General features: G+C 49.2%; 1 protein-coding gene across 4 annotated transcripts; it reads left to right on the forward strand.

Moving 5' to 3' along the window:
* Window positions 1-6,978: 6,978 nt before the first annotated feature.
* On the forward strand, window positions 6,979-22,436 carry ALAS2 (5'-aminolevulinate synthase 2). Of its 4 annotated transcripts, none has more exons than XM_072625755.1 (11): window positions 6,979-7,054; window positions 11,689-11,864; window positions 12,171-12,293; window positions 13,705-13,824; window positions 14,599-14,839; window positions 15,730-15,914; window positions 16,375-16,554; window positions 17,601-17,765; window positions 19,080-19,348; window positions 20,130-20,292; window positions 22,043-22,436. In XM_072625755.1, the coding sequence occupies exons 2-11, from the start codon at window positions 11,696-11,698 to the stop codon at window positions 22,204-22,206; spliced, it is 1,779 nt and encodes a 592-aa protein (XP_072481856.1). In that variant the 5' UTR covers window positions 6,979-7,054; window positions 11,689-11,695; the 3' UTR covers window positions 22,207-22,436. The 4 variants fall into 4 exon arrangements, with proteins under 4 accessions (XP_072481856.1, XP_072481859.1, XP_072481858.1 ...); XM_072625758.1 differs by having other exon boundaries at window positions 14,614-14,839; XM_072625757.1 differs by lacking the exon at window positions 6,979-7,054 and adding an exon at window positions 7,091-7,125.
* Window positions 22,437-22,851: the final 415 nt, after the last annotated feature.

Genomic DNA, 22,851 nt, shown 5'->3' on the forward strand with positions numbered 1-22,851 from the left:
TTGTAGGGCAGACCTTAAAGCTCTATAGAAATGTGAGCTGTTCCTTTTATTCCAGCCAAGCTGACCTCATATGCAACATTCTGGGCTGCTAGGTGGCACCATAGAGCACAGAGTGCCAAGCCTGAGTTCAGGAAGACTCCTCTTTCTGAGTTCAAATCCAGCCTCAGACACTTCTTAGCTGTGTGACCCTGGGCAAGTCACTTTGTTTACCTCAGTTTCCTCATCTGTAAAATGAGCTGGAGAAGGAAATGGCAAACCATTCCAGCATCTCTGCCAAGAAAGCCCCAAATGAGGTCATGAAGATTGGACGTGACTGAAACGACTGAACAACATGCAACATTGTTTCCTGATGCTCTGTCTTTCCTCAGGCTCCCCACCCCATGTTCTCCCTCCTCATCTTTCCCTCTTGGAAGCTCGATCTCCTTTCAAGGATCAGCAACAGTTTAGTGAACAAGAAGACTTTCTTGAGCCACACCCACAGCTGTGAGCATGGGGCTCAAGTGACTTTTATCTTCTCGTAGAAACCTCGTATCTACTTATCTGTGTACACTTGACATCTCCCAGGAGAATGGCCAAGGATTCTGTTGTTTTCTATCTTTGTATCCTCTGGACCTGGCACATAATAGGAATCTCCTTCGGGTCACTATTGGATGTCATGGCTTCTGACGTCTCTTGGCTTTCTCTGTGACATGAAGGCCAAAAGAAAGAAGTATAACTTTGGAAGAAAAAGCCCCAGGTCCCACCTCAGACCCTGGCTAGCTGTGTGATCAGGTCACCTGACTTCCGTCTACCTGCATTTTGTTATTTTTTAAACGATGGAATTGAGTCACTGGGGAGAGAAGGAAAAAAGCATTTTTTGGACTATTTGTACCTGACCTGTGGAAAAGCATTTCAATCTCCTGTTGGTCTGAGCAGCCACAGTTGGACACACTGTACCTTGACCCCAGCACAGTCAGGTCATTTTGATCCTCTGCAAGTATGGACAACAACCAGCCAGCTACCTAAATTCACTTCTTCAGTGCCATCCCAATCACACTACCAAAGAATTACTTTATATAACGAAAATAACAAAAGTCAGATGGAGGGAAAAATAAGTCAAGAATCTCAAGAGAAATAGTAAAAAGAAATGCAAATGAAGGGGCTCCAGCCGTGCCAGACCTCAGACTGTAATAGAGAACAGTAATGATTGAAAACAACTTGGTACTGGGTAAAAAACAGACATCAGTCGTTGGACTAGCTCTGTCACTTTACTTTGCCTCAGTTTCCTCACCTGTAAAATGAGTTGGAGAAGGAAATGGCAAACCCCTCTGGGGTCTTTGCCAAGAAAACCCCAAATAGGGTCACGAAGATCGGACGCGACTGAAACGACTGAACAACATGTAACATTCTGTTTTCTGATGCTCTGTTTTTCCTCAGGCCGAGTGTTCTCCCTCCTCACTTCCTCATTAGGGTTGATTGGTTTCTTGGTTCTAAGGGCTAGCCCCCTGGAAGGGATGCAGGGGAAATGAAGACAGTATAAAGACAAAAGGTAGCAATAAAATAGATACATTATTTTAATGATCTCTAAACATCCCTCTTTCTAGGTAGAAGCAGCCCCTTTCTGGGCTCAGCACCATCAGCCAGGAGGCTTGCAGCGGCTAGGCCCAGCAGGGGGCACTAGGTCACCACAGAACAACGAAATTGAAGCCGGAAATGGGCCGACAGAGCTGAGAGCTCCCTGCGCGTATTTCCGGTGTGGTTCTAGGCAACTTGGAGGACTTTTCCAATGATGACGGCTGGTCCTCTCGTTTGAGTTGAGGAGAATGAAATAGGAGGGAATTGGAGGAGGGGAATGTGCCAGATCCTGGCCCTTGGGAACACTTGCCACTATCTTTTTAGGGAGTTGAGAGGTTCTCCCTGCAGCCTTGCATCCCTATTCTTCACTAGTCTTTTGTGGGAGCAGGAAGGAAAGTGCCCCTAGATGGGGTCAAAAGTTCTGGGTTCAAACCCTGGCACTGCTCATTGCTGCCCATGTAATTTTTTGCACGTTATTTCCCTTTTGGGGGACTCCGTTTCCCCAATATACAACATGGAGCTTGGACTAGATGACTTCCAAAGTCCAATGCTTCTTCCAAATCATCCCCTGAGAAGCTAAGTTTCCCTGACAATCCCCTCAACGTGGGAAGTTTCAGGCAACTTGGAAATAGAAAGAAGACCTTGGAGATTGAGTAGCCCTAGAATGGAAGGACCACAGGGGAGCTCAAAGATGGTCCTGTTTACCTGCACAATCTTAAAGAAATTTCCCCCACCCCCAACAAGCAATCAGCCATCATCACCTTGAAGACCTGGGGGGATGGGGAGGAAGGAGACAGCCCCTGTGTGCCATGCAAGGACTGTTCTAGTTGGGAGGGGACTCTTCCTGACATTGCTCCTCATTCTGCTCTCTGGGGCTAAGTCAAACAAGTCTATCATCTTTCCCAGGAAGGCCCTTCAGATATTGAAGCAGCTACCATGTCCGTGGAATGCTTTGCTTTCCCATCCTAAATGATTCTTTTGCTACAAATTCCCATAGGTTTGATTCCCACATGGATCAGAGGCTAAAAGTAAAACTGGAGGAAGAAAGAAAGGAAATGAGAGGGGAAGATGATGGAGAAGAATATGGAAGGAGGAGAATCAGAGGGAAGAGCCAGAGAAGGGAAAAAGACAGGCAAAAGGGAGAGACAAAGATGGAGATAAAGGGGAAGACAGAGGGACAAGCAAGTTTAAAAGGAAACAGATGTTAAGAGAAGGGCAAACAATGGGAGGGCTGAGTGAGAGAAGAAAGACACACAGGAGACAGAGAAAAGGAGGAGAAGAAAGGACAGAAATAGAGTGAGAAAGTAAAGGGAAAGAGGGGTGAGGATACACAGTGATTGCCTCTTCTCCCTAGCTTTCTCCTGTTTCTCCCTCTATCTGTGGGACAGATGCTTCCCAGCCTCCTTCACTGAATCTTCCTCTAACTTCTTTCTGTCCACTAACCACAGGTGTCCCTCAAGGCTTTGTTCTGGGTCCTTTCCTTATATGTTTTTCCTTGGTGATCTCATCAATTTTCATGAATTCAGTGATCCATACAGATGATTCTCAGATCTATTTATCCAGCCCTAACCTCTCTCCTGCCCTCCACCTTCCATCTCCACATGCTCTGTAGATATCTCAAAGTGGATGTCCCCTAGATATCTTAAAACCCAACAATATCTAAAACAGAACCCATCACCCTTCTGAGGCATCAGCCTCAGCTCCTCACTTTCTCTCAACCCCGCCCCTCAGTTCCAATCTGTTCCAAGTCCTGTCTATTCTACCTCCCCAACATCTCTCAGATATTCCCCCTTCTCTGCTCTGTCACTTCCATCACTCTAGTAAAAGCCCTCCTCACCTCCCACATGGACTCTTCCACTTGGTCTCCCTGCCTCGTCTCTTGTCACTCCAGTAATTATCCATTCAGCTACCAAAGTGATCTTTTTAAAGTGTGGGTCTGACTATGTCACCAGCACCCCACTCAATAAGTCACAATGACTCCCTATTACCTCTGGGATCAAATATAAAATCTTTTTTCCTTTGCTTTTTAAAACCTTGTATAACCCAGGACCTTCCTAACTTGCCATTCTTTTTAAACTTTACTTCCCTCTACATATTCAGTAATCTAAGGAAACTCCATGTACTAACTCCATGCTCTCTTGTTGGTGCTCCCCCATGTTTTGGATGCTTTCCTGCCTCACCTCTACCTTTTGATCTTCCTGGCTTCCTTTGAGTTTTAGCTAAAATCCTACTTTTTTATCTTTTTAAAATATTTATTTGTTTGTTTGTTTTCAACATTCATCTTTACAAGATTTTTCAGTTTAAATTTTCTCCCCCTCCTTCCCCTTCCCCTCTCTCCTCCCCAAGACAGCATGCAATCTGACATAGGTCACAGATGTACAATCGTAATAAACATTTCCACATTAGTCATGTTATAAAGAAGAATTAGAATCAAAGGGAAAAACCACGAGAAAGAAAAAAAAGGAAAAAATCATATGCTTCAATCTCCATTCAGACCCCATAGTTCTTGTTCTGGCTGTGGATAGCATTTTCCAACATGAGTCTTAGAATTGTCTTAGATCACCGCATGGCTGAGAAGAGCTAGGTCTATCAAAGTCAGTCCTCACACACTGTGGCTGTTACTGTGTACAATGTTCTCCTGGTTCTGCTCACTTCACTCAGCATCAGTTCATGCAAGTCTTTCTAGGTTTCTGAAATCTGCCTGCTCATCATCTCTTATAGCACAACAGTATTCCATTCCATTCATATACAACTTGTTCATTCCCCTATTGATGGACATCCCCTCAACTTCCAATTCTTGGCCGCCACAAAAAGAGCTGCTAGAAATAGGAAATCCCACTTTCTGCAAAAGCATTTCCTTTCCCTGAGATTACTTCCCATTTGTCATATGCATAGACAGGACTGAAAAACGGCTGAACAGCACCAATTCTATTTGTATATATCGCATGCTGCATCCTCCATTAGACTGTGAGCTCCTTGGATTTGCTTTCTTTCTGTCCCCAGAACTGAGCCCAGGCCTGAAGCAGAGTAAAGGTTGAAATACAGGCTTGTTGACATGTTGAGCAGAGAAGCCAGAGGGGAATACAGAAGGGGAGAAACAGCCTGGGAAAGGCAAAGAGAAAGGGAGATGGAGAGGAGACAATGGAATATGGAGGAAGGGGATCATCATGGCTTTAGAGCTGGAGAGGAGCTCAGAGGCTGCCCGATTCATTCCCCTCATCTGACAGTTGAGGAAGCTGAGGACCTGGACATCAGGTAACTTTTGCAGGGGTACACAAAATGTCAGAGGCAGAATGTGAAGCAAAGTTCTCTTGACTCCAGAGCTATGGACTTGCCACTGTTCCATGAGTGACAGAGATGCAGAGAGAGATGAGAGACAGAGAGAAGAGGGAGAGATAGAGAAGAAGGAGAGACAGAGACAGAGTATCACATGAAAGACTGACAAAGAAAGGGAGACAAGGAGAGAAAAAGAGTCCTAAATCTGAGACAGGAGTGGGCACTCACACACACAGGGAAATCAAGAGTGCTGTATTCAGACACAGACACAGAGAAACACTTTATTAGATCACATGTGACATGATAGGTTCCATATGGGCATCAACTTTCAGGAAAGGCATTGATCAGGTGGGGAGGGGGATCAGGAGAGTAAAAAGACTCAAAAACATGTTAACAGAGGATTAGTTGAAGGAGGTGGTGGTGAAGATGGGCTTAACCTACTAAAGACTGGGAAGGGGGATCCATCACTGTTTTCAAATATCTAAAGAGCCATTACCAGGAAGAGGGATAAGTCGTGTTCTTTTTGACCCCAGAGAACAGAACCTGGAGCCGTGACTGGAAGTTATAAAGAGACAAAATTAGGTTCATATCCCAACAAGAAAAAGCACTGTAGCATATGAAAAGCAGACCGTGCCAGACCCTGGCAGATTGGCAGGGTTCCTCTCACTTGTGGTCTTCAAGCAAAGGGTAGAAGCCCCTCACTGGGGTGTCCAGATGGCCCACCTCTGAGATGCTGGGACAGCTGGGGGCAGAGGGCAGAGAAGGAGGGGTTCCATGGATTCCCAATGAGATCATGAAAGATGCATTGAAATGGTGATCCTGGTCCCTGCTTCCCAGCACTTCCGACTACTCAGTCTCAGAGTTAAGTGACTTGGTGGTTTTCCAGCTTGGCCCCATGCAGTGGGGACTGTCAGATTCCTATGGCAGAACAAGATAAGAGAAGGTGGCTTTATCTGTAGGGTGGGATTCTACCAATTTGAATGTATTCTCCAAGGGATAGAGGGGACCCTAGGCCACTTTTAAGGGGCTCGAGGAAAAAGAAGTGTCACCTGCACTATTTAGAAGGGGTGGGTTACTTGGATAATCTCATCACGCCTGGGAAAACATTGAAAAACATCCACAATCTAATTCAACAAGAATCTATGAAGTGCCTCCTATGTGCAAGGCCCAGGGCTGGGTGCTGGGGATGCAGAGAGAGATGCAAAGTCCTTGGGCCGTTGGTGGAAGGAATGCAAACAGAAAAGAATCCACATGATAATTGAGGGACCAGAGGAAGGCAGCCTGTGAGGAAAGGGATTAATCAAAGCTTCCCTGAGCTGAGCCTTAAAAGAAGCTTGGAATCTTTAAGGCGGCATCCATGAGAAAGAGCATTTCAGGCGGGAGTGACAGACAGCCTAGGCAAAGGCATGGTGAAGGGAGATTGAGTGCAGAGGTCAGGAAACAGACAGTGCCTGAAGAGAAGTGATGTGCTCTAAGCCTGGAAGGACAAGCTGAAGAACGCGTTAATTTGTTTTGTCTGACTGTGCAGACTTGTTACAAGGGAGGGCTTCTAATGGAGGTGGGGACAGAGTCAGTGTTTAGTGATAGAGACAGAAAAAACCTGTATAAAAGAAAGAAAATGTCAATGAGACGTTAACAATACCCAAGGAAAAAATCGAGAACATGGAGACACAGAAAGAGGGAGCGAGAGACATGGAGTGAGGAAGATGGAGAGGGGAGAAAGAGGGACGCTGAGAAGGCTGAGGGAAAGGAGGGGAGAGGGATCATGGATGGAGGGCAGATGAGATGCGGTAAAGTGGGAGACAACAAAGTGGCCCACAGGGGTGGGGGGGACAGGAAAAGGGAGAGAGAGACAGGAGGGTGGGATGGCACGAGGGGAACAGCGAGGCAGAGGGAGAAAGAAAAGGAGAAATGGGTGGTGACGGTCAGAGTCCGCGAAATGGGTAGTAAGAGAGAGAGGACGACGAGAGAGTCAGAAAGAGAAAGGCAGCCACCCTTCGGACAGGGCCAGAGAGATGCAAGGGCCCAGAAACACTCAGCCAGAGGCAGAGGGCAGGGGAGCCCGGCGGACGATTTCAGCATTATCTTCGAGCAGAGTTCGTGGAGGCTGGGGCCAATGGGCAAGCGGGCGGGGCAGCTGGGGTGTGGGGTGGGGCCGGGCTGGATAAATAAGGGCTCGGGGGCTAGCGGTGCTGCACCGTTCGTCCTCAGTGCAGGGCAACAGGTAAGACTTTGCCTTGGAGCCACTCTCTTTTGGCCAGTCTTCCAGCCGTTGTCTGCCCTCGTTCCTTTAAGGTCCGAACTCGTGTGTGTGTGTGTGTGTGTGTGTGTGTGTGTGTGTGTGTGTGTGTGTGTGTGTGTGTGTGTGTGTGTGTGTGTGTGTGGTGTGCCTCTGATTCTTGGGTGTGTGTGAGTGTGTTGTGTGTCTCCGATTCTTGTGTGTGTTGTGTCTCTGATCCTTGAGTGTGTGTGTGTGTGTTGTGCCTCTGATCCTTGCTGTGTATGTATGTGTGTGATCCTTGGGTGTGTGTGTGTGTGTGGTGTGCTTCTGATTCTTGGGTGTGTATGAGTGTGTTGTATGTCTCCGATTCTTGTGTGTGTTGTGTCTCTGATCCTTGGTGTGTATGTGTGTGTGATCCTTGTGTGTGTGTGTTGTGTCTCTGATCCTTGGTATGTATGTATGTGTGTGATCCTTAGGTGTGTGTGTTGTGCATCTCTGATCCTTGGGTGGGTGTGTTGTGTGTCTCTGATCCTTGGGTGGGTGTATGTGTGTTGTGCGTCTCTGATCCTTGGTGTGTGTGTGAGTGTGTGATCCTTGTGTGTGTGTGTTGTGTGTCTCTGATCCTTGGGTGTGTGTGTGTGTTGTGTCTCTGATCCTTGGTATGTATGTATGTGTGTGATCCTTGTGTGTGTGTGTTGTGCGTCTCTGATCCTTGGGTGTGTGTGTTGTGTGTCTCTGATCCTTAGTGTGTGTGTGTGTGTGTGTGTGTGTGTGTGTGTGTGTGATCCTTGGGAGGGGGTGTATCTCTGATCCTTGGTATGGGTGTGTGAGCGTGTGTCTGTGATCCTTGTGTGTGTGTGTGTGTGTGTGTGTGTGTTTCTTTTGGGCTTTCATCTCGATTCTTTTCCTTTCCCAGCTCCTCTCTCCTGGAGTTGTCTCTGTCTCTGGTTTTCTCTCACTCCTGCCTGTCACTTTCCCTTCTTTTTTCCTCTCCGTTTTTCTTTCTCCCCTCTCTCCCTCTCGGGCTCCATCTCTCATGCACAGAATGTCACAGCTGAACAAGAATGTCTCTGTGGCTCTTGAGCTCTTGTTCATTTCTCCACCTCTCCTCTGACCTGTCTTTACCTGGCTCCAGCTCGTCAGCATCTCTCATTTCTCTTTCCCACTTTTGTCTCCCCCTCCCTTCTCTCTTGGTCCTTCTTTCTCATCAATCTTTTCCTCTTTCTCTCTTCTGTTTCGCACTCATCTCTTCTGTGTCTCTCCTTTCCTCTTTGTCTCTTTCTGCCTCCATCCCACTCCTCCCATTCATCTTTCCCTCTTCTGTCGTTGCCCTGGGAAAACCTGAAGCTCATAGCCAAATGAGAGGAGTGTTTCTATGGGAGGTTTTCTTTAGAGAGGGAGATGAAAAGATTGAGGATACCGGGTCAAGGAGAGATGGGGAACATGGTGGGGGGGAATTAGAGGGACAGGTTCATGATCAGGAGAGATTGCATAGGGCAGTCCCTGTGGTCCATGGAAGGAGCCCTGGATTAGGAGCTAGGTGGGACCTTGCTTGATCCCTTTCTTGTCTCAGCCTCCGTTTCCTACTCTGTAACATATGGGGATTAAAATCAATAGCCACTAAAGTCCCTTCAAACTCTGATGTTCTGGGAATCGGAGTCCCTTGCCCTCTCTGGACCTCAGTTTTCTTCTGTGGTGAAAGGAGGGTTAGGATTGGACTTCCTAGGGTCATCAATTTAGAGCTGAAAGAGACCTGACCCTAGAAGTCATTAAGTCCAGCCCCCTCATTTTACAGATGAGGAAACTGAGGCTCAACGAGGTTAGAAGTGACTTGCTCAGTCACATGGGAAGGATCTGAATGCCAGTCTCCCAGACTCCTAGGCCCATGCTTAATGCACTACACCATGGGGCCTCTGGGACATACACTGGTCTTCTGAGGTTCCTTCCAGCTCTGACATTCTCTGAGAACTGGAAGACTCTCAGAAGCCATCTTACCTAAAGAGAATTCTCTCTATAACTCACAAGACTTTGCTTCAAGAAATCTATCTTATAACACAGGAAAACAGCGGGAGGGAATAAGCAGGGGGCGGGAAGGGGAGGGAAATAATGGAAGGGAAGCCAAGTGGGAGGAGGGAGTAATTAGGGGTAAGCACTTTTGAAGACAGACAGGGTCAGAAGAGGGAGTAGAATTAAAGGGGGGCAGGATGGGATGGAGGAAAATATAGTCTTTCATATCATGACTTATGGAGGTGTTTTGCATGACTACACATATATAACCTATATGGAATTGCTTGCCTTCTCAGTGGGGATGCTTGGGGATAGAGGAAGGGAGAGAAGTTGGAACTCAAAGTTTAAAAAACGAATGTTAAAAATTGTTTTTACATGCAACTGGGAAATACAGGCAATGGGGTATAGAAATCTATCTAGCCTTATGGGAAATGGAGGGGAGGGGCACTAGATAGAAGGGACAGTAGATTGGGAAAAGGGTTAATTGGAATGCACGATGTCTTAGGGTGAGCAGAGGGGAGAGAGGGGGAGAAAATGTGGAACTCAAAATCTTGTGAAAGTGAATGTTGAAAACCAAAAATAAATTAATTTTTAAAAACAAACAAAAAAAGAAAATATCAAAAAAATATATAAAAAAGACTTTGCTGTGAGGGGGAGCCTGCCACCTCCAGGGACAGCCTCTTTCACTCTGGGATAGCTCCATCTGGCAGGAAGCTTTTCCTGACACTCAATGGAGAGCAGTCTCTCTGCCGCTTCTCCTCCCAGGTCTGGGTTCTGCCCTCAAGGTCCAAACTGAATCAAGCCAGCACCTCCTCCCCCTGCCAGCCCTCCAGAGATTGCAAGGCTCAACCAGCCTAGAGTTCAAAGGTTAGCTGAGTCCAGGAAGCTAGGACAGAATGCTGAGATTCAAAGACAAGAGCCTAAGATAAGAGTCGAAGATTCTGGGACCCCAAGATTCCGTGATGGAGGGTGCAAGAGGCAGGGGGGCCCAAAGCTGCCCCATCTTGACATGCACTGACCACTTCCCTTCCAAGGCCTAACTGATTCTTGCCAAAAGGGAGCCTGGTGGTTTCTTGGTGGCCTAGGGACTTGGGGGGAGGAGGGAACGGGAGCTCAGAAGCCAAATTGATTCCATAGGCCAAGGGGCAAATCAGTTTGGGAGGGATCATCATGTTAAGGAATAACTCTTTAAACTTGGGGTGGGGAGTCCAGTGACCTGGGTTTAAGTCCTTGCTCTGGTCACCAACTCAGCAAGACTTTGGGCAAATCACTTCTCTCTGGGTCTCAGTTTCCCCTTCTGTAAAATACAGGGTTGGACTAGGTGATCTCAAAGTCCCTTTCCAAAGCCTCATGCTCTGCAAGCCATCTCCTCTTTAAGAGATGTTTTTGATGGCACCTGATTTGTTGTCCAAGAAGCCCAAAGGGTCTGGGCCTCCCCCTTCTCCTAAGCCTGGGGATGGGTGGGGGCTGCACAGTTAGAAGAGCCTGGACAGGAAGATAAGCCCCAGGGAGAAGATTATCTGGCCCCCGCAGACCAGGCACAGGACGCCCCAGACCTTCACTGGGCAGTGGTGCAAGCTCTCTAGGATCCCTGGCTGCCCGTCCTCTCGCTCCCTCTCTGCCCCGTCTTCTCGGCTTCTCTCTGGCTTTTCTGTATCTTTCTCTCTGTATTTCTCATGTTTTTCTTGCTCCCCCACATATCTCTGGCCTTCCTCTCCCCCTCCTCTGTCTCTCTGTCTCTGTCTCTCCAGATTCTGAAGGGGAAAAGAATTGCCTCCTAGCCGCCCCCCCCCCCCCGCCGGGGAAAACAGGGGTGGATGAAGGGCAGCCCTGTTGAAGTAACAACCCCCTCATTTTGTAAAAGGGGAAACTAAGACCCAGAGAGGGACAGGGGAAGGGAAGGGAATAACCATTTCCATAGCAATTTTTTTTTTTTTTACAAATCCCTACAAGGCAGGGGTTGTTACTATCTCCATTTTACAATTGAGGAAACTGGGGCAAACAGAGGTTCAGTGACTTGTCCAGGGTCACACAGCGAATTAGTGCCTGAGGGTGGATTTGAATTCAGGTTTCTCCAACTCCAGGCCCAGCTCAATTCCCCCCTGCAGAGAGAGTGGAGAGGATATGCCCAAAGTCTCACAAGATTTTCTTTTTTTTTTTATTTCGGTTCTTGATACTTAATATTTTATTTTTTCCAGTTTCATGTAAATACAATTTTTAACATTCGTCTTTAAAAAATCTTGAATTCTAAATTCTCTCCCTGCCTCCGCTCCCCACTTCCTGAGACAGCAGGCAGTTTGATATAGCTTATACATGTGCCAAACCTGTCTCCATAGTGGTCATGTTCACACAGGTTTTTTACTGGGAATACAATAATGTCTCAGAGCCAGCCAGGGATCCTAGACTTCCCCAACCCCCATCATTGTACAGAAAGAACAACTAAGACCCAGAGAGGGTCACGAAAAAGTGAGGGCCAGAACTGAGATGAGAGTTCAGGCTGCCATGCTGCCTTCCCTCACATCAAGGCTCTGATCTTTTAATCTGGGACAATGGGACTAGACGCAAAGGAAGCAGCTCTCTGTTCCTGAGGGTCAAGGAATGTTCTAACCCTACAACTTTTTCCCATGCAGACCCAGGATGGCTTCCTTCCTACAGCGTTGCCCAGCCATGGCCTGGGACAGGGCTACATTCCTGAAAAAAACAAGGCCCCAGCTGCTGCTCAGTGCCCAGAGGTGCCCTATCATGGTGGCCCGGGGCCTGGTCACATCCAGCCCATGGAGCAAAGAAGCAGAGGTCCAAGCTTGTGGTAAGAAGGGTCCTTTCACCCAGCCCTACTCCCAAACACCTGCCAGTTTAGAGGAGTTAGCTGAAAGGGGAAAGAGGTGTTACACACAAATGTGGGAGGGAAGAGTGAGGCTAGAAAAGAGAAAGCTGCTACTGCCTTCTAGGTAAGTATCTTGTGGCACCGTGCATGGGGAGGCTGGAGAGGCTGCCCTGAGCTGGGGCAGACACAAGCTAACTCCCTATCATCCCTTTCCCAAGGCAGTGTTCCCTCCCCAGAGTTCCTTTCCCTGGGGTCTGGGCAGGAGTCATCTCTATTGTTTTGGGATAGGGTCACCCTCCTTGGCCAAAGGCCAGTGTCCCTTCATGGAGTCTGAGCTCCAGGCTGGGAAGAGCAAGATTGTACTGAAGGCTGGGCCTGAGATCCAGGAAGATGTCAAGACATTCAAAGCAGGTAAGAACCTCAGCCCCTTTGAGTCATCAAGTATGATAACCAGAGACTCTCTGAACCCCACAGTGGCAGAACCATAGACTACCATGAGAGCCACAGAATCCATGAATCATAAAAACAGAATCAGAGAAACCCAGAATATCTAAGAGGGGGAACTGCTCTAGAGAAGCAGTGAAACCCGTGGCTAGAGGAAGACCTGGTTCCAACCCTGCCCCAGAGACTCATAAGCTGCATGACTCTTGGCAAGTTTCAGAGGCACAGAAGGGATGTTGGTCGCGACTGTAGCATCTGTGTGGACCTGAGCTGTGTGGTCAGTGGTTACTGCTATAATGCTTCAAAACATCAAGAATTTCAGAGCTGACAGTGAGCTCCAAGTTGAGCCCTGTCAGGTCATAGAATATAGGGAGGAGGTCATATAATATCTAGCTGAAAAACCTCCAGCACTAAAGAACTCCCTGCTTCCCAGATCGGCCCATCCCAATCACCGATTCTAGACCTAGTTCTGCCACTGACTTCCTGCGTGACCCTGGGCAAGTTCCTTTCTCTCCTGGGGCCTCAGTTTTCTTTTCTGTAAAAAGAAATGAGTGGGTTGGACAAGATGATCTCTCAAGTGGCTGTCCAGTTTCTAATTTGACAGCTCCCTCCCTTCCAGGGAAGCCCATCTTACCAAAGTCCTGTCTAACAAGCATTTGGCTAGGTCAGAGTTGGGAAGGACCTAGAGACCACTTAAGCCAACTCCTTTCTTGTATAAGGGGAAAGTGAAGCTCAGAGAAGGAGAGGGGACTTGGGATCCTGGAATGGCCATACCAAAGGGACTTGCTGAAGATCCTACAGGTAGTGAGAGGAAGCTCTCTGGGGCTGGAGGTCCATCTACCTCAATCCCCTTAATGGGGAGGGGGCAGTGAGAAAAGATGGGGTCAGTATTTTGCCTGAGGCTTAGCAAGGGTGTGTCACTCAGCCAATGTCAAGCAGGGAGCCATTGGCTGAGAGAGTAATGGGTAATGGTATTGAGTAGGAACACAAGGCATTCAAAGGCATACTGGCTAGGGCTAAGTCTGTTTCAGATAATCACTAGCTAGGGGATCCTGGGCAAGTTATTGAGCCAACCTGAGATTGTTTCCTTCGTCCGAAAAACAGGAAGAGACCATGGTGGTCATGGTAGGGAAGAGAAGGGAAGAGGCTCAGAGAGGTTGTTCAGACTGCCTTAGGTCACACAGCAGTCGGTGATGGGGACAACACTTGAACCCAGATATCCCCTAATGGCTTATCCAGAGCTTGCCCCCACCCAGTTCTTACTGGGGTTTTTTTTGTTTATTTAAACTAGACTTGTTTTTTTAAATGTATTTATTTACTTTTTGGTTATCGGCTTTGGCTTCGAGCAGGGCCCACTCTTTAGATCATCTTTCCCCTCTAGTTCCAATTAGCTGCCTGGTCCAGGAGATTCGGTCCAGCCTGAGGAAGCAGTTTGGGGGCTCCCAGGGGCAGAAAGTGGCCTTTGAGAACATCACGCACCTCATCCAGGACAACATGCCTGGTACGTTATCCAAAAGTGGTGGGGGAGGAAGGGTGAAGAGAGGGCACCTAGAAGGACTTCAGAGAGAAGACACACAGACCCCCAGGCTATCCCTGGACCAATCTGGTGTGAGGAAGCTGAAAAACATTCATTGTGTTGGCTGAGACTGGAGGGGCTGCTCCCTGCCCTGGGCTAGGGAGAGACATGGAGGAGAGAGACAGAGAAAGAGACCTGCTGTGAGTCAGAAGGAAAAAAGAAAGCAAGAGATGGGCAGAGGTGGACAGAGAGAAAGGAGGGCCAGAAAGTATGGGGAAGCAGAGAGGGAGAGAATTTGAGAAAGGGGAAAAACGCAGAGGGAGGGAAACTGAGTCAGAGGAAGGAGGGATGAGGGAAGAGAGAGAGATACCAGGTGGATTAAGATAGACAGACCCATGGAAAGAGGGGGAAGAAGGGAGAAAGGAAGCCAGGCAGAGACAAAATGACAGAGATCATTAACAGAGGAAAGAAACAAAGACCGAGAGAGGAAGCAAAAGGATTTGAGATGGTGTCAGAGAGGAAAAGACAGAGACGGGGGAATGGGAGAGACACAGTGGGTGGAGAAAGATAGAGATGGATGGATAGGCACAGAGATGAGAGAGAATCCAAAAAGATACAGGAAAAGAGAAAGAAGAGGTGGACAGAAAGAGAGAAGGGGAGTCTGGACACAGAGCGCCTGGACAGGGGGATTGGAGCCTTGGGGCAGGAGGGAAGGGAGGGTTCCTGAACCCTGGATCTGACAGGGAGGCCCTGGCACAGCCCATCTTCCCACAGGAAGCCTTGCCTTTGGCTACGATGCCTTCTTCAGCGGCAAGATCGAAGAGAAGAAGAGAGACCACACCTACCGTGTGTTCAAGACTGTCAACCGCAGGGCTGATGCCTACCCTTTGGCGCAGGACTTCTCAGAAGGGGGAAGCTTGGCCACTAAGGAGGTGTCTGTCTGGTGCAGCAATGACTACCTGGGCATGAGCAGGCACCCCAGTGTGCTACAAGCCACACAGTGAGTGTTGAGAGAACCTCTTTCACCAGAGAAAGTAGTCAGTAAACAACGATTAAGCACCTACTGTATGCCAGTACTGGGGACACAAAGAAAGGCAAAGGAGATCCCAGCCTAACCAGAGAGACAGCGAACAAACAATTAGGTACAAATGAGCTGTATACAAGATGGAAATAGTAAACAGAGGAAAGAAAGAAGCCAGGGAAAGTAGGAGGCAGAGAGGAGGGGGGCAATAATGCCACACAACATCCAATCATGAGGCCAGTGTCCCTGGATCAAAGAGTATGTGTTGGGGAGGGACCTTGTATGTGGTGAGCCAGCAGGCAACAGGGAGTCATTGCAGTTCACTGAGTAGGGGAGTGAATGACGTGGTCAGCCTCTGTGAGTTAGGAAAGTCATTTTGGTGGCTGAATGGCAGAGCCAAGCCAGAGGATGGTCACATCTACCAGCTCCAGAGTCTTAGTCTCCGAGCCAGAGAACGTCAGAGGCCATTCAAATGTCAGGAGCAGTCAGAGAACAAGTCTCCAGCTCAGGCCTAGCTTAGACCTCAGCCAGAGAGTGAGAAAGACAGCATGGTGCCATGTGGAAAGGACTGGCTTTGTTGTCTACTATCTGTGTCCCTTCCCGATTCAGCCTGTTTTCTCTCTAAGGTCCCTTCCAGTTCTAAATCCTTAGAACATTTGATTCCTGGAACAGACCCCTAGGCTTCCTTCACTTTAAATCTGCAGCTTTTGTCATTCACCATGCTACCTGCCACATGAGGGAAGGCCCATCTCCTCTAAGAAGCCCTCCTTGGTCCTCTTGGCCATACCCCTAGGCCGGGCCTCTTCCCCCAGAGAGCTGTGGCTTCACTTGCAGTGCCAGGGCTCTTCACTCTCCTGTTTCTACCCTAGGGACACCCTGAAGCAGCTTGGAGTTGGGGCTGGTGGGACACGTAACATCTCAGGGACAAGCCAATTCCATGTGGCCCTGGAGCAAGAGCTGGCTGACTTGCATCACAAGGACGCTGCCCTCCTCTTCTCCTCCTGCTTTGTGGCCAATGACTCAACCCTGTTCACCCTTGCCAAGACCCTGCCAGGTGAGCCCCTGGGAAGCTGGGACTGCATCACTGCCACGGTCTCACAGAGAGGGAACAATGTTGGTTAAATTAAAGAATAAACAAATGAGTGAATGTCCATACTGTACTCTCCCCAGTAGGATGGCACGTAGTGAGTGCAACCACGGTGCAGGAGACAGAGGCCTGGACTGGCCCAGGGGTGGGAGCGTGGGCTTCTGACTCAGACTGCTATTTACCATCTCAGGGAGTTTGGGAAAGGCCATGGCCGTCTAGAAAATGAGAGGCTCGGACTGACTGATCTCTAAGCGCCTAATTCTTAGCTTTAATGGTTTATAGAGACTTCCTGGAAGAAGTAGGCTTCAAGCAAGGCCCTCTGTCCTAGCCCTGGCTTGGCTTCCCCCATGGGTTGCCAGGGGCCAGGCAGGGATAAGGGGCAGGCCAGGGACTTGATGTCTGAAAGGCTCTTCTCACCTGGGTGCAGGATGTGAGATCTACTCTGACGCAGGCAATCATGCCTCCATGATCCAGGGCATCCGCAACAGTGGGGCCCCCAAGTTTGTGTTCCGCCACAATGACCCTGAACACTTGGAGGAACTCCTGAGCAAAGCTGACCCCCTGACACCCAAGATCGTTGCCTTTGAGACAGTGCACTCCATGGATGGTGAGAGTGGGGGTGGGGAGGTGAAGACAGGTAGACAATCTCACTGCCTTACTTCTCTAACAAAGACATATCTTGACCTTTCCCTGCTCCATTTCACCAACAGACAACATTCTATCTCACTGTCTTATTCTTCCAACAATATCTTAACCATCCCACTTCCTTATTACTCCAAGGGAAAGATGCCCAAACCATCCCACTGCCATATTTCTCCCAGAGTCACATTTCTTACTCATCCCACTATCTGATTTCTCCAATCCAGAAAGCACTAAAGTCCAACCATGCTGCTCCCCTGCTCTGGGAGCTTCAGTGGCTTTCTATTGCCTCTAAGACAAGACAAGCTTCTCAGTCTGGCATTTAAGGGCCTTCACAGTCTGATCCAGCCTCCTTTTCCAGGCTTCCTGCACATCCCTTCTGGCCTGATTTCCCCATGTGTGAATGTCCTGCCTGGTGGCCCTCCCAGCTTTCTCCAGTTCCTTGGCTACCTCCTCCAGGAAGCCTCCTTGTCACATTATCATGTGTTTCCTTTTCTGTTCTGTTCACATGCCAGGTTCACTTGGTAGGATGCAGAAGACAGGGAACATCTCTCTTTTTGCCTTGGTAGATCCCGTGGGAGCACAGTACAGTCAGCTCATCAGTGCTTGTTGTACTGAGCTGGAAAGAGGCCCCCATCTCCCCAACTCTCCTTTCAAAAAAGCAACAATATTGTAACCATCTCACTGCTTGATGGGCCCAATTTCAGTTAGCTCCTGAGCACTGATTAAACGTATGCTGTGTGCTGGGGATACAAAACAAAGAAATGTGAAGCATTGTACCGCTTTCTGATCAGTGCGGAGGCCGGGGTCTTTTCCCTAGATGACAGAATGGAAGGGGTCTGGGGAAGGAATCTTACCTGGGATTGGGAACAGTCTTATCTTCTCTCTGTCTGTCCCCCTTCCCTCTCTCACTCCCTCTTCATCCTGGTATCTTTTTCTCTGCGTCCTGGTCTCTGTTTTCCCCTCTCTCTGTGTGCATCATCCATCTTCCTGGCTCTCTCCCACCCCACACAGGTGCCATCTGCCCCCTAGAGGAGATGTGCGATATAGCCCACAAGTACGGGGCCCTGACTTTTGTGGATGAAGTCCATGCTGTTGGTCTGTATGGTGCAAGGGGGGCTGGAATTGGTGAGCGTGATGGCGTCATGCATAAGATCGACATTGTCTCCGGGACCCTCGGTGAGCTGCCTTGGAAGGAGAAGGGGGGACCCAGGGACAAACTGAGGGATTCTATGGCCATTCCTGAGAAACTCACAGATAGTGAGGGGCTTATTTCATTTTCCCCCATCTCCAGCCATCTCCCATTTCTGGCTGCCCACAGATGCCACCTGTGGACATAGATGGCTTAGCTGGGAATGCGTTAGGTTTTGCTAAAAAAAACACAAACCAGGTTCCTTAGAAGCTAGCGGGGACCTTGGAGAGCATCTAGACCAACTCCCTCATTTTCTAGATGACATTGAGGCCCAAAGGAGGGAACATAGGAAGCAAATACCAGAGGCAGAATTTGAACTCAGGGCCTCTGCCTCCAAATTTGGGCAGGTTTAGCTGAAGATCCAGAGAATACAGCTAGAGATTCACATGGCTTCTTTCACTGGAATTCAGTGGGCCACACCATGGATTCAGGGGACTTAGCTGGGGACCTGGCGGGATGCACCCTGGGTATGGTTTACATGTCAACTGAAAGGATTTCACTGAAAATTTAGAAGATTGGTAGGAGGAGCCAGAATATAGTTGGGGATTCTGAGGCCTTCAGTTAAAGGACCTCAGAGAATAGTCATGGTTTCTTGCCTGTGACTCTCCTGGTAGAACAGGAGCTTGGATTCTCCAAGTGAGGCAGCAGGAAGCCTGATCTAAACTTGAAAGGACTGGCCAAGGAAGGGAGGGGAGAGGGATTCCACCTGATTCAGCTGTTTCCCCTGCCCTCCCCCATCCCACCATCTGGGGCCCCATGGCAGTGGGGAGGGCTCATGTCTCATCCAACAGCTGGTGGGGCCACACCCTTGGCCCCTGGCTCCAATCGTGGTGGGCAGACACAGGCCATGACCTCCCAGGGGCCCAGGGCACCTAATCATCCCCAGACATGTCCTTATCACAACTCCCAGTCCCCTGCCTGGGGCTCAAGGAAACACCATCCACACACCACAGAAAGAGCCTCTCTGGGGGCTGATTCCTTCCTCTCTCACACCTTCTGACCTTTCTCCATTGTCCTCTCCCCATCCCTTACCTCTCCAAATTCCTTCACATCTCATCTTTCTCTCCCATTTCTCCTTCCCTCTCTCCCCTCTTGCCTCTTTCTCAGCACTCATTCATTCAAGAGACATTTGTTCTTGCCATTCCCCCTGCACCCAGTACACACACTGATGACTAAATACCAAGTGGGGTGTGATGGGGAGAAGATTCTGAGTAGGGGACCCAGGAGGCGTGGGCCATGGCCTACCTCCTCTCTCCCCCTTCCTGGCAGAGGACGGACTTCTTCCTCTTTCTTTTTCACAGGAAAGGCCTTTGGCTGTGTTGGGGGCTATATCGCCAGCACCCGGGACTTGGTGGACACCGTGCGCTCCTATGCCGCCGGCTTCATCTTTACCACCTCACTGCCCCCTATGGTGCTGGCTGGGGCTCTGGCCTCTGTGCGCATCCTCAAGGGGGAGGAGGGCCAAGCCCTGCGACGTGCTCACCAGCGCAATGTCCGTCACATGCGCCAACTGCTTATGGACAAGGGTCTTCCTGTCATTGCCTGCCCCAGCCATATCATCCCTATCCGGGTGAGGGAGGCCCACATGCCCCTTCCCCTGGCTCCCCAAGCCCTTGGTCCACATCCTCCACCTCCAAGATCCTCCTCTCTTCTGAGCTGCCTCTCCTACTGAATCCTACCTATCCTGGTAACTTCCAGAGCCTAGGCAAGGGGGATGGCTAGAGGGACTCATACCATATAGCGAATGAATGAATTCAACGAATGACTGAATGGATGAATACACAAGTCAATGAGTGAGTAAATTAAGGCATGAATATGTGAATGAGCAAAATCATGAAAATGAATATGTTGATTGAAGCCATGCATTAGAATGACTGAGTGAGCTCTGAAGGACAGAGATTAACCAAGGCAGTTCCGGGAGTGGCCCTGCTGCCCAGCTCAGCCACTGAACTCTTGGTCTGAGCTGGAGCAAACGGCTTCCCATCTTTGGAATTCAGTTTCTTCCTCTGTAGCATGGGTAGAAGTTATAGGGATGCAGACTTCACTGCCCCAATGGAGTCACTCATCGCTGTCAAACTATCCTGTGGAAAAAGGCTTAGCCCTGTTCTGATTGTCCCAAAGGGCAGGGCTAGGAGCAGTAAGTCAAATTTGCAGGGCCAGATTTCAGCTCAGTGTGTGCAAAACTTTCTGAAAGTGGAATGGGCGACATTGGGAGGTAGTAAGTTTCCCATCCCTGGAGGTCACCAAGAAAAGCTGGATGATCACTTCTTGGGGCTGCTTCAGGAATCTGAGATTTGATGACAGAAGGGACCAGCGGGACTGAGCATGTCTGTCCTCTCCTATGGTCTCAGGTTGGGAATGCTGCCCTCAACAGCCAAATCTGTGACCTCATGATCTCCAAGCATGACATCTATGTGCAGGCCATCAACTATCCCACAGTGCCTAGGGGGGAGGAGCTGCTGAGACTGGCACCCTCTCCTCACCACACACCCCAGATGATGGACTACTTTGTGGGTGAGTCTGCACTCCCCATCCAGGTTTTCTAGCTTCCCTGCCTATTTCTGTCCTGGCCCTGACCCATCCCTCCTGGGCCAGGGTTCTCAAAGAATGGTGGGCCCTGGAGAGAAGAGACTCAATTGAGTCCAGACTCGGACAGACTATCTAGATACTGAGGAGTAACTGGGGAGGGAGGACAGAGTGTAAGTGAATGACCAACAGTCCACCTTTACAAAGCCAAGAGAGTGGAGCGGGGAGAGGTGGTGGAGGGGGACGGAGAGAGGGGAGAGGAGGGAAAAGGGAGAGGGGGATAGAGATGAGGGGAGGGGGAGGACAGGAGAGAGAGGGAGGAGGGAAGGGAGGATAGAAACAGAGATAGAGTGAAGGGGGAGAGGGAGAGAGAGACAGAGGGGGGAGGGAGAAAAAGGGAGGGGAAGAGAGAGAGGAGGGGGGAAGGGAGACAAAGAAAAATGAATTTCAAGATGAAAGGTCCCAGATGTTAAAATCCTGCCCTGGCCCCTCCCTGCATGGCCAGGCCTCTCTACCTGTCCCTCTTCAGTATAATACTTCACAACTCACATGTTTTCAGATTGGCCAAGCACTGTCCTCCCAACAACTTTGTGAGATCTCCATTTCACAGATGAGAAAACTGAGAACAAAAGATTAAATGACTATCCAGGGTCACACAGTATATAGAAGAGCAGAAATTCAAATCCAGGTCCTTGGGCTACGACAAAGGAGGAATGAAAGATGAACATACACAGCCAGTGAGAGAGAATCCCAATAGGGTGATGGGGAAGAGGCCTAAGGGACTCAGGGTCTGTGACTTCATCCGGGTCGGGGCCACAAATAATTCCCCAGTCCACAATCCCTTTCACCAGTGCAGCTTGGGCCAGGCCTCAGAAGGGCTCTGTGTGAAGATCTTAAGGCAGGAGAGACCATCGGGTAACATTCCCAGAAAGCATCACAGACCATCAGAACAGAAGGGAGTTTAGAGGTTGTCTGCTCTAAGCCCCTCATTTCAGAGAGGGGAAAACTGAGGCCCAGAGAGAAGGGCCTCTATGAAGGTCCCACCAGAAGTCAGGGGCAGAACTGGGCTGAGAGTCTGGCTCTCCTAGCCCTGAGTACAGAGGTCTTACTGCCTGGATCACCCCTCGGCTCACCTGGCACACTACAGACATTGACGGGATGGCTAGAGGCAAGGGCCCTGCCCAATGTGGGAATCCATTTTTCTTGACTATGTTCATTTGTTTTTTTTCCTCCCTTTTTTCAGTGAGATAGAGGAGGAGGCAAGGAGAAAAACCAGATACTGGACAACTGAAAAAAATAACATTGAATTATTTTTTTAAAAAAAGAGTGCTGGCCCTGGGTTGAAATCCAGCTGTCACTTGTGGAGCCTTGATAACAGTCTTCTCTCAACCTCAGTTTGACTCTCTGTAAAATCCTGAATGGGACATGGTTTCTAAGGATCTTTCCGGTACTGACACAGTGACCCAGAGTCATTTCCCTACTCTAGACCTGTGTCCTCATCTAAAAATGAGGGCTCACACTTACAATCCATCGTTCTGGGAGAAGCTGAGGGTAGTGGATTGCTCAAGTTTGAGACTAGTGAGAAAGGAGAAGGCTAGCACTGATGTGGAGAGTCCCTGGGATGGTGGCTGAGGAGAAGCAAACCTGTTCTGGTTGGAAGGGGAACAGGCCAGATCCCAGGCCCATTGGTGGATTTGATGCTAGCTAAGCTTTCTTCCTACTGTGATCTTTCCCACAGAAAAACTGCTTGAGGCCTGGACTGAAGTGGGCTTGCCCCTCCAGAATGGCTCCTCTGCAGCCTGCAACTTCTGCCACCGCCCTGTGCACTTTGACCTCATGAGTGAGTGGGAACGCTCCTACTTTGGAAACATGGGCCCTCAGTATGTCACTGTGTTCGCCTAATGGCCTGGGATGGGGAAGGAGGAGACACGGGCTCACTCCGGTCTCCCTGCCCCTGCCAGGCATCAGCTGAGTGGACTGGCTTCACCTCATTCTCTCATCAGCATCATGTTTGCTTCTCTAATGCTTTAAGATTTGCAGTGGACTTCCCTGACAGCTACTTGGGGAGGGAAAATTGTGTAAGAATTCATGTATGCATTTGATAGTTCATAGATAAAAGATTGCATCCTATAGCCAGATGTCTGTTTACTCAATGGGGATGGGAGTGGGGTGGGGGGAATCTGGGAGGGGGAACCAAATCGCCCAGGTGGGACCAAGGTGACATTCAAACACAGATGGATACCTAAGCCTAGGCCTTCAGTCAGAGAGATAGAAGGACAGAACAGAAAGGAAGCTTAGTGAGCACACAGTCTAAACAACTCACTTGATACCGGAAAACACTGAGGCCCAGCCAGGGGGATTCCAGAATGAGGCTTCTTGGAAATCAGATTTGTTGTTGTTCAGTGCTTTCAGTTGTGTCTGACTCTTTGTGACCCTGTTTGGGGGTTTTCTTGGCAGAGATACTGGAGTGCTTTCACATTTCCTTTTCCAGCTCACTTTACAGATGAGGAGCCTGAGGCAAACAGGGTGAAGTGACTTGTCCAGGGT

Source organism: Notamacropus eugenii, chromosome X, assembly GCF_028372415.1.
Source record: "Notamacropus eugenii isolate mMacEug1 chromosome X, mMacEug1.pri_v2, whole genome shotgun sequence".
Lineage (NCBI taxonomy): Eukaryota > Metazoa > Chordata > Mammalia > Diprotodontia > Macropodidae > Notamacropus > Notamacropus eugenii.

Coding starts and splice junctions, on each gene's coding strand:
- ALAS2 (XM_072625755.1), top strand. CDS start 11,696: ATGGCTTCCTTCCTACAGCGTTGCCCAGCCATGGCCTGGGACAGGGCT. Junction 11,865..12,170: donor AGCAGAGGTCCAAGCTTGTG/GTAAGAAGGGTC, acceptor GTTTTGGGATAG/GGTCACCCTCCTTGGCCAAA. Junction 19,349..20,129: donor GCCATATCATCCCTATCCGG/GTGAGGGAGGCC, acceptor CTATGGTCTCAG/GTTGGGAATGCTGCCCTCAA.